At 38.9% G+C, this 10,561-nt stretch overlaps 2 protein-coding genes across 3 annotated transcripts in view; one reads left to right on the top strand and one right to left on the bottom strand.

The window, feature by feature from the left end:
- LOC103150276 (putative leucine-rich repeat-containing protein DDB_G0290503) overlaps positions 1 to 1,817 on the bottom strand; it is an 11,896-nt gene extending 10,079 nt beyond the window's left edge. The window contains exons 1-5 of the mRNA XM_016680580.1: positions 1,783 to 1,817; positions 1,126 to 1,396; positions 961 to 1,040; positions 323 to 452; positions 128 to 250 (exon numbers count right to left, since the gene is read on the bottom strand). Coding sequence (XP_016536066.1) covers positions 128 to 250; positions 323 to 452; positions 961 to 1,040; positions 1,126 to 1,347 — 555 coding nt within the window. The 5' untranslated portion in view covers positions 1,348 to 1,396; positions 1,783 to 1,817. The remainder of the gene's footprint in view (positions 1 to 127; positions 251 to 322; positions 453 to 960; positions 1,041 to 1,125; positions 1,397 to 1,782) is intronic.
- Positions 1,818 to 4,153: 2,336 nt separating this feature from the next.
- On the top strand, positions 4,154 to 9,694 carry edc3 (enhancer of mRNA decapping 3 homolog (S. cerevisiae)). Of its 2 annotated transcripts, none has more exons than XM_007569785.2 (7): positions 4,154 to 4,284; positions 4,520 to 4,686; positions 5,384 to 5,610; positions 5,696 to 6,034; positions 6,117 to 6,270; positions 7,117 to 7,334; positions 8,141 to 9,694. In XM_007569785.2, the coding sequence occupies exons 2-7, from the start codon at positions 4,523 to 4,525 to the stop codon at positions 8,473 to 8,475; spliced, it is 1,437 nt and encodes a 478-aa protein (XP_007569847.1). In that variant the 5' UTR covers positions 4,154 to 4,284; positions 4,520 to 4,522; the 3' UTR covers positions 8,476 to 9,694. The 2 variants fall into 2 exon arrangements, with proteins under 2 accessions (XP_007569847.1, XP_016536065.1); XM_016680579.1 differs by lacking the exon at positions 4,154 to 4,284 and adding an exon at positions 4,285 to 4,376.
- The last annotated feature ends 867 nt before the right edge of the window (positions 9,695 to 10,561 follow it).

Consider the following 10,561-nt stretch of genomic DNA (forward strand, 5'->3'; position numbering starts at 1 on the left):
TTGGCCACCCCTGGTCTAGAACATAAGGGCCACATAAAAAGCTATGGCGGGCCGGATTTGGCCCACCCGCCTTTAGTTTGGCACCTGGGCTCCATATGATTGTTTTCAGGCTGTATTTGTTTGATACCTCAACAGAAGTCTGGAGATCCTGGAGTGCTTTGTTTCGTTCTTCTTGGAGAGTTGCAACTCTCGCCTCAGCTTCTCTCAGAGCCTCCCTCAGCTTGTCCACCTCTGTCAGATCCTTCTTCTCCTGTATTCAAACCAGAACTTACATGCAGTAAAAAGCAGAAACAGACATTTTCAACATATGAAGGTCAGACACCTGTTTCTTTATGTCCACTGGAGTCTTTGGTTTGCTGTGTGAAGCTGCCAGACGAGACGTCAGCTGATCCTCGCTTACATTCACCAGAGAAGACCTCAGGTGCAGCAACTCATTTTCCAGCTTCCGGACTCTTAAAAAGATTTTTTTTATTAATTCTCATCAAAGCTGCAGTATATAACTTTTATTTTAAAAAAAAGAAGTTTTTTTACATTTTGTTAAAACTCTCACTGTGTTCTGATATGTTCCTACTCTTTGCATTTCTACACAAATAAACGAAAACAACCAATCAGAGCCAGCAGGAGGGCTTTAGTTCTGTCAATCATCCTCATGTAAACGCTGCTCAGACCCTCTCTGCTATGCTGCATCGCCATCCAGATAATGGAGTCTGTCATGAATGTTCAGGTTAGCTAGCATGCCCACCTAATAAAGAGTTTTCCTGGAATGGTAACTTGTTTTTCCACCAGGGTTGATTGACAGCGCTAAGACCCGCCTCCTGGCTCTGATTGGTTGTTCTGGACCAGAAGCAGTGCAAACATTAATAGTAGCTCAGGGAGGACATTTATTTTTTTACAGATTGTCAGAATTTTTTACAGAATATGTAAAAACCAGATTTTTGTAGAAGTTTAATTTTTATTTACTTTTCTTGGAGATCTCGGCACTGTTGACTTCGCTCAAACAATTCATCCTGACTGAAAGCATCCATCGTTTTAGACAGCAGCTGTGTGACACAGGTGTACATGTTAATATTTACTAAATCATGCAAGTAAAAAGAAATAATTAAAATGTATTAACTTGTATTTGACCTTCTGTTCCAGGTTGAACATCTGAGCCATCGTTTTGTTGTGGCCCAGAGTAACTTCTCTGGTCCCAAGCCGGTCCAGCTTAGTGTTCAGCCGCTCATGAGCATCATGGAGCCACGGAAAAACTTCTGCTTGTCTGAAGCTCCTTTCTCCTCGACCAGTCCACATTTCTGCTCCAAATGATGAGAGGGACCTTGTAGGACTCTCAGGCTCCAGATGGTACATCGACCGCCACCTCCTTAGACCCGGATCGCAACGTCTGAAGGCACCAGCACTGCAACATGAGCAGAAACACAAAACTCATCCAAAGTTACCCAACTTACTTAAGAATCACCGCTGTACTGCAAAAACACAAAATCTTACCAAGTATTTTGGTCTAGTTTCTAGTGCAAATATCTTACTACAAATGAAATGAGACTAAACTAACTTACATGAGACTTTTAGCAAGATGTAGGAGCTTCTTTTAAGTCAGTAATGCCTTAATACTGATGAAAAAACACTAGTTCCATTGGTAAATTATTTCTCTTATGAGAAAAATGACATGATACAAGTGAAATAATCTTTTCGTGAAGGTTTCATTGTTAGACTGTAAAAAAATAACCAGGTGTGCATGAGGAGGCTGCAGTTATCACTTTAAGACCATAAGAACGGCCCAGTTACCTGGAGCTGGCTCTTGACGCAAACCCTGACCCACAACACGAGGAAGACTAAAAAGAAAAAAGAACACTTTTTGTTTTTTATATTTCTTTTCTTTTCTTTGTGAAATGAAGAACATTTACATTTAGGTCTTACCTGGGCTGTAAAGTCAGATCTGGAGTTCCACATGTCCATGAGTAAAAAGTAAACTAGTGTTGAAATATGGACGAAACGTCCTGCAGCGTCCTCCGAGGTTTAAGTTGTCAGTCCGAAATGGCTCAGCGGTCTGCCTAAAGGACAAACTTTCACACAAAGCTGTTATCTGGAGGTGGGCATCTATTACTGGACCATGTCTGCTGATATTTCCACTGTTTACGTGACAGGAAACACATCGTCACAGCTACTGGACTCATCCACAAACCCTTCTGTCATGACACGTTTTTAATCATACATATTATTACATATGTCATCCAAAAAGCTGATTTCTGAAGAAATTTAACAGTCCTATCTAAAAGAACAATTTCTCTAATGTAGGGTTGTCTAAAGTGCGGCTCTGGGGCCATTTGTGGCCTTGGGCTAATTTTTTGAGGCCCACAACTGCAATTCAAAAGTAACACAAATTTGCACCATCAAGCACAAGTGGTTGATGCAGATAGAGTTTTTATTTATAATCAGAGTAAAATTATTACTGATATAATTTTCTTACAATGGAAACTGTTAATTAGAACATAAATGTGTCTTTTTGTGACCAAGCTTTTACAATAAGTAGAATCATGTTTATTCTGACTTTCATTTCGCTCCACACAAATCAGCTATTTTTTTATTATTTTTATTTTTTATTAAACTTAGCCAATATATGACAATCTTTTTAGAAAGAAAGTGACCCAAATCTTACTCTTATTGCTGAAAATAAATTTGTTTAATCGAGTGCAAAAGAAACTGAAAGGTAGATGCTTTTCTTCTAATATAGCAAACATGCAACATCTCTTCTAAGGTTTGGATCTACAATGAATATCATCCATTTTGGATAAAATAAAATTGGATTACTTTATTTGCTTTATTTTATTTTTTTCTTTTTGGCCCTTTTTGTGAACACAAAATGTTTGGACACCCTGCTCTAATGGAATCTTACTTCAGAAATCCTCTCCTGTTCTCTATCAGAGCCAACCTGCTTCATTTGTTTTCCTTGCATAGCTCTGAGATTGTCTGTAAAGCAGGGAGTATCCATGATGACCTCAGTTCATAAAAAGCAGCTGGATGACAGAGTGATGCTCCCCACTCCCTAGATATTCTCCTCATGATCTCATTTAACCTCAGTCAGATGTTTACTGACATTTCTAAAACACCAACCTCAGCTTTCTTATTATTAAATATTCTCTACAGTAAATTTGGCACAACAAGAAGGAAAACTGTCTCTGGCTCTTTTGTTTTTTAAAGGCTTTATTCTTTAATGTTAAGGTTTGTGATAAATTGTTTCTAAGGATGCAGATTTTCTTCAGCTTAGTGTGAAATGTTGCATCCTGGTGACTAAATCCAAAGTTGTTTCTTGGATAAGTAAGTGAGGCCAGAATACAGAAGTACTGCTCTTTTATTAGAACATATGATACATTGAGCCAATTTGTATTTGACAAATACTTTATAAAATAACATATAAAAAACCCCACAAACAAGCCAATAAAAACAACAACAACAAACAAACAAACAAGCAGACCATTCTCTCCGACATAAGGTCATAATCAGTAATTTAGGGAATGCATTTGAGGCTTGAGTCAGATTGAAAGTATTTTTATGGGGAAAATAACAATCGTCTTTACACAAAATTTAAACATTATTTTATTTAAACCCACAATTATGTATAAAAAAGATTTTATTGGTCTGTTCTTATTGGTCGTAATTCGTCTTTGTAATGTGTTTCCCCTTAATAAACCGAATTTCAGTCGAAATCTGAACGTATATCCAGTGGGAAGTTTCTTATATTTGAAAATTTATATTCTCAGAATATTCCTATTCTATCTGACCGACTGTAAGTTATTTTGAAAGAGAAATTGGCAAAATTTAGAAAACTCCTCCAAACAATTAACATTAACCTTTAATGCAGCATTCTTTGATAACTGAATGTTCAGTTTAAGGTCAAAAGAGTTAAATATAATTCGTCAACAGAGCTTAATCTATTGTACTGTAATCAGGAAACCAAATCGAAATGTAAATAAACCGGCCTTGATAATCTATGTATAATCAGTTTAGTCAATCATTGCTCGAACGCATCCATAGATCAACGTACATATTATGGAATAAAGAAATGAATAGACAAAATAACCTGCTTTAAGTGATTTTGTTGTCATGGGAAAAATAGTTCTCACGTGTTTTATTTTGAAAAGTGAGGTTTCCCGGAAACAGGAAGCTAGTGTCAGTAGCCGTTTAAAAGCTAAGAGGCTAATATCTAAGAGCTATCTTCTTAGCCGTTGTTTGAAAATTGCATTTCCTTGAGCTGTCCAAAGGAGTCCGCGTCGATTTAACATTGAAAAAGTATAAAACTTTGTCTTTATTTAAAGCGTTTTACAACTGAAATGAGTTTGAGATAGCAACTTAGCTTGATACAAGGCCGAAGCTATTGCTAAGTACATTTTGAAACGTTAGCTCCAAACTGTGAATATTTCGCTGTACTGCCTGACTGTTAACTTGTTCGGACTTATGAGTCGGTGATCATTGGTGTGACTTTTTTAGCGGTTCGTGTTAATTTAAAATAGAATATTTATTTCAGATAATGGCCTCGGACTGGTTGGGTAGTTTGGTGTCTCTTAACTGTGGACCAACGCTGGGAGTTTATCAAGGAGAAGTGTCATCTGTGGACCAGTCCAGCCAGACCATCTCCTTACGACAACCTTTCCACAATGGGGTCAAATGTCCCGTTCCTGAGGTCACATTCAGGTAAATCTCGACTTAGATGTCTTTTTCCCACAGCTTGGGTCTGTTTTATGGGTCTTGCTTCGTTAAAAACTAATACTGGGACACGCTATTTAAATAGAAGTGGTGTTTTGAACCAAATTGTTGTTTTGCTGCTAACTTGTTTTTATATTTAAGCACTTCCTCTCGTGGTCTGGCATTTTTATTTTAAATGATGTGCTACAAACTCAAACATTTGGATTCCAGAAGTGAGCAGGCCTCTCACGACAATAAACTTTGCTGGACGATAAATTACCTCGGGTATTATTGCGATAAACGATAACTCTGTTTTGAGACCATGTTCCAATAATAAATTGATAATTGCCCCCTCAAGTTAAAGTTTTATTTTGTTATGAACTCTACATTGGAACTGGAAGACATTTTAAATGTACAAAAGAAAACACAACAATCAAAAACAACAAATGATAAGGAAATAAAAACCACAAACAACTGAAACCATAAATGAAATGGATTATAAAGTCTCTAAACAAAATTAGCCTTCAAAGATATTAATCATCAGAATGGAAATGATCAAGTTCACTTTAATTTATCATGCAGTTAATTGCGACAATCTTAGAAGTGGAAAAACAACCCTATTGGGTTTCTATAAGTGGTAAAATCTGATCCATTTTGGTTGTTACTGAAGATCTCTCTTGTTTTTTTTGTTTGTTTTTTCTTCCAGTGCCATTGATATACAGGAACTAAAGATTTTGGACATCAGAAGCTTTAATGCCAGGCCAGCTTCCAGTGCGGCTGCAAAGGGAAGCACTGTCCCAGTTGCCGTTCCAAAGGGGGATCCCAGATCTGTGGAGAAGCTGAACTCTCCACAGCAGTGCTCTAAAAGTTATGGAGAACGTCACCTGGACGCAATGGGTCAACCTAAAGGCTTCCGTCGAAGACATAACTCCTGTAGGTGTGATTCATTTGGCTGCAGGTAAAACTTTCCTATGAATATTGAGATGCTAATAGCTGCTTCCCCCCCCGATACTGTCAGGGTCGTCCACCAGTCGAGGGGCAAACCAAGCGACGCCAAAAAAGAACGGAGTGAAAAACGGGCAGATGAAAAACAGAGACGACGAGTGCTTCGGCGACGGCATGGATGACGGGCTGGATACGGATTTTGACTTTGAAGGAAACCTGGCACTGTTCGACAAAGCTGCAGTTTTCTCAGAGATTGACACGACGGAGCGACGTAACGGCGCGAGGTCACGTGGCACGCCTCAGGATCAGACGCCCACACGGTACCGCCACGACGAGAACATCCTGGAGGGCAAACCGATTGTTTATAGACAGATTACTGTACCACAGTCTGGGCACAAAGAGTACTGCACTGGTACGTGTTTCACATTGCAGCGACTGAATCACAGTGTCCAGTAGAGTCGTTTAAACCTGCTTCTTTTCTTTACGTCATACAGACTCTGGACTCGTTGTTCCAAGTATTTCCTATGAGCTCCACAAGCGTCTGTTGTCTGCTGCCGAGCGCTACGGCCTGACCCTGGAGCGGAGACTGGAGATGACTGGAGTGTGTGCCAGCCAGATGACACTCACGTTGTTAGGAGGGCCCAACAGGTACGAATATTGAATTAGACGAAGCAGTTACAAGTTCAACCTCAATTCTGAGTTACAAAGAATTAAACTGAAGGTATGTGGGGAAAAAACATGTTTTGAGTTAGTCAGTTTTTTTTGTTGTTTTGTTGAACAACCACATTTTTTCCCTTTTCATGTTCTTACAGTCTTGGGAAAAATCTGAACTTTGCTCTTAGCATTTTTTTAGTTCTGGATAAAATTTAAAAAAAAATGTTTATCACACAAAAGTTTAAGTTTTGAAATTTCATTCTTTATTCTCATATACACAATATCTAAAATATGGATTCCTAAACAACAAAGCAGTTAATCTCTCACATCTCAAGTTGATTCTTTCGTAAAACTTTGATTTAATACTTGAGAGAAATGATAAAGATGAATGTATCAAAAAATAAAAAAAAGAGGAGTTTCAGTGCTTTCTTTTGATTTAAATCTTCCAAGTCTTTGAGTGTTTGTGGTTTTAAAAACTTTAGGCATCAAACAAAGCACCAAAACTCTTTAACTTTTCCAAACAAAATATACGTGTAAAATGTATAAACAGAATGTTTAGTGTAGAGTAATTCAGTCTAGATTTGAGAAATCTTCTATAAATTTCACAGCTGAGTTGGTGGAATTATTTTCCAATAAATATGTAATCTAGTGGCCTTTATCTGTCTGCTGAATCAGATATCAATAATGCTGTCATGATTAATGGATAGAACTCAACTAGTTAAATTGTTTTTCACTCAAGTGTCTGGAAAATCTTTGGAATCTGGAACTTGGGACTTTAGTAATTATAGGAAGTTAAAAAATCTGATTAATTGCCTTTTATAAATTGTTTACGTGTTTCAGATTTACACCCAAAAACCTCCATCAGCGGCCCACGGTGGCGCTGCTGTGTGGGCCTCATGTTCAGGGAGCGCAGGGCATCAGCTGCGGCCGCCACCTGGCCAACCACGAAGTGGAGGTCATACTGTTTCTGCCCAACTTCGTCAAGATGCTCGACGCCGTGACAAGCGAGCTGACGCTTTTCAACAAGACCGGCGGCAAACAGGTGTCCAGCATCAAAGGTGAGCCTGGCTGGTGGTGCAGGCTGCGTTCACACAGCAGAGTGGTGCTCAGTTACAATTTTAATGTTTTATTATGAAATGCGACTGGCATGATTGTTCATATCAATAATTAAATGAGCCATCAAACTCCTGTGTAAGTGATTTACAACCCCAAAGCGATTATTGACTTATAATCTGGCTCACATGGGAAAATGTTTTGGTATAAGTTAAATAATCTGCCAGTGGAACTGGCACTTTTTCATCAATATTCAGGAATTACTGACTCAAAACATCCTACTACTTGCTGATAAGTTACTTGTAAGTTAGTTTTATCTTATTTCAAGTTTAAGATATTTGGAGTAGAAACTAGACAGAAATACTTGGTGAGATTTTTAGTTTTTTGCAGTGTAAAAGTCAGATAAAATACGACATGACTGTCCATAGTGGAGACGATTTGAAAACAATCTGATTTAGCACCATGTTTTGTTTACAGAGAATTTATGATTCATTTTATTTGTTGTTTCTGTTTTATTTATTTTGGATATTTAAAAATGTCTTCCAGTTCCAAATTTAAAGTTCATTGATCGTTAAGAATGAGTTCTTGCATCATTATGCCATTTCTGTTATTTTACTTAAAAATGACTTCAAAATTACAATATTATCGTTTATCGCGATAACTTCTGGGACAATTTTAATCAAAATTTATCTTCCTTACAGACCCACATGTGGTCAGAAATTTGTGTCTCATTTTCCTGCTGTGTGAATTTTATAATTTTTTTAATGAAATAATCATCAGTGGGTCATGCTTGTTGTTTTTCTCCCTTTAGATCTCCCAGACACCCCCGTGGATCTAATCATAAACTGTCTGGACTGCCACGAGAACACATTCCTGATGGACCAGCCTTGGTACCGGGCGGCTGCGGACTGGGCCAACCAGAACAGAGCGCCGGTGCTCAGCCTGGACCCCCCTGTAAGCGGGCAGGGCCACGCAGTCGAGGCCAAGTGGTCGCTGTCGCTCTGCCTGCCCCTTCCTCTGGCCGAAGGCGCTGGCAGAGTTTACCTGTGCGACATCGGTGTTCCTCGGCAGGTGTTCCAGGAAGTGGGAATCAAGTACCACTCTCCGTTCGGCTGTAAATTCGTCATCCCTCTGCACTCCGCTTAACGACACTGATTGATTAAACCGTTCACCTTCCTTGACCATTTAGGTTTTGGCGCCTTATATTCCATGAGTTTCATCTCTAAGTCGTCGTCTGAACTGTTTCCTCACGCTGAAGGACCACTGTTGGATACTTTGTTTTGTTTTGTTTTTTGTTTCAGACGTGGAACTTTCAAGTCTTTATTGGTCATCTTGGCGATTAAGCTATGGGATTGTAACACAGTTTAAAAAAGGACAGTCTCTTAAAGTTGAACAGTTTGGTGTAAATCCACCGTATAATACACTTAATTTTCACTGTGGAAACCCAGCTGGCTCCAAAGCTTTGACTTTCTGTGCTCGGTTTGTGTTTCCAGGTTTACATGACGTTAATCTGCAGGAAGCCTCGTTTGTCTGTCGATGTGCTGCTTTCTATTCTTTCCTGTTCATACCTTTTGACGGCACAGACAGAAAACGCACTGAATGCTTTTGAGCCATGAAAGCAGGGAGTTTGTAGACGTAACTTCAGTAGCGTTTTGAGCAGATTAGCAGAATTCAGTTAAAGTTGCTGTTTTATACCCCACTCTGCATGCACCAATATTAGAATCGGGTTCTCGGTTTATAAAAATCTAATTTGTCATATTCGTAGCTGAAATACGAGCCGAGGTGATTTTGTATTTTTGTACTCATTCCTGTGAATTGGCCGGTTGATAAACAGTCGCTGGATTTGGGTTCTGGTAAAGTGGAGCAGCACAAAAAAAACCTGCTGATCATGTGGGGAGAAATATTTGTCAGCCCATGTTTTGAAAGGAGATTATAACGGCGTGTTTGGAAGTTTCTGCAGAAAATAAGGTCCAGAAAGAGGTGGCTTAAAACACAACAGAGTTAATGTTTCTGATCCATAGAAGAAAATGTCTGACACCTGTAACATTTAGCATTTTTATTTGGTTACGATTCGATTATTTCTGCTCTGAGCTGTGACGACCTGCACAGAGTAGCTTTTGTGAACCAATAATGGCAAGTCCCAAAAGAAAAAAAAATTGATAAATGATATATACCAGAAAATATTAGAAAAAACACCATGAAACTGTGAACAAGAGCTGCTGCTGTTGTGCCATCTTCTGAGGGCGACACATCTTTCCATGTAACGCTTGTCAATGAAAACTGATTCTTTTTTTTTGTTTTATTTATGTATCTTTTCATTTGTAATGAGTCCAGAAATAAAGTTACTACCTTGTTGTTAGCATCATTTAACACTCTCACTATCAGGTTCTTTAACATCTGGGTAAAGTTGAGATTACTAAATCTTGGTACTTTTTTTTTTGTTCTTGTTTAAAGGTCAAATTTCCAACATCTAGCTAGCAGCTTCCACTGGATTCATGTGCATGTTCGATGATGGCTGCAGCCATGCACAATAGTTCTCTTTTTCTCCAACATTCCTCTTGCCTGATGTGTAATTATTTCACATCTGTTGAGACAAGCCTGGCTTGGAAAGAGAAGCCAGCGCTGCTGAATGTGACGTTCGTTTATTGACCAGCAGGAGGCGATAAAAGCAAACATTTCCACGCTTCCTCTTTTGAAACCCCGCAGCTTTGGGTGATTATCATTGATAGGCTTTCTTTGTTTTTTCCACTGAGAAATGGGAACTGAGTTTTATTTTCGCCTGTTCAGAAGAACTGCGTTAAAAAATGGCAGCGGTGGCTGGTTTGCGTTGGGTCTGCACAGGAGGCTGTTGTGAAATGAAAACTTCATTGTCACTGATCGTCTTGTGCAGAAACTGCATTTTTCATGTGTCATGTCTGCTGATTGAACCAATAAAAACCGACAACCACTCACCGTTTGCATGTCTGTACTTTTTTAAAAACTTTTTGTAAACATTGCCTCATTGATGATCAAGTTCCTCCAACTACTTCGCTCGGTTTGGGTCTTATTTTTAGCAGGACTGCCACAATGCGCATGTGCGCAGTAAAACCAAGGTGGGGCAAAAAAACTTGAATGTTTGTGACGGGGAAAATGAGCAGGACCGCCTGAAAGTGCACTAAATTTAGTCTGCTTCTTTTGTACCTAACCACTGCCTGCTTAGTTACTTCTGCCTGCGCAATTTTACTTTTTATTT

The sequence above is a fragment of the Poecilia formosa genome, unplaced genomic scaffold (genome assembly GCF_000485575.1).
Source record: "Poecilia formosa unplaced genomic scaffold, Poecilia_formosa-5.1.2 Scaffold246, whole genome shotgun sequence".
Taxonomy (NCBI): domain Eukaryota; kingdom Metazoa; phylum Chordata; class Actinopteri; order Cyprinodontiformes; family Poeciliidae; genus Poecilia; species Poecilia formosa.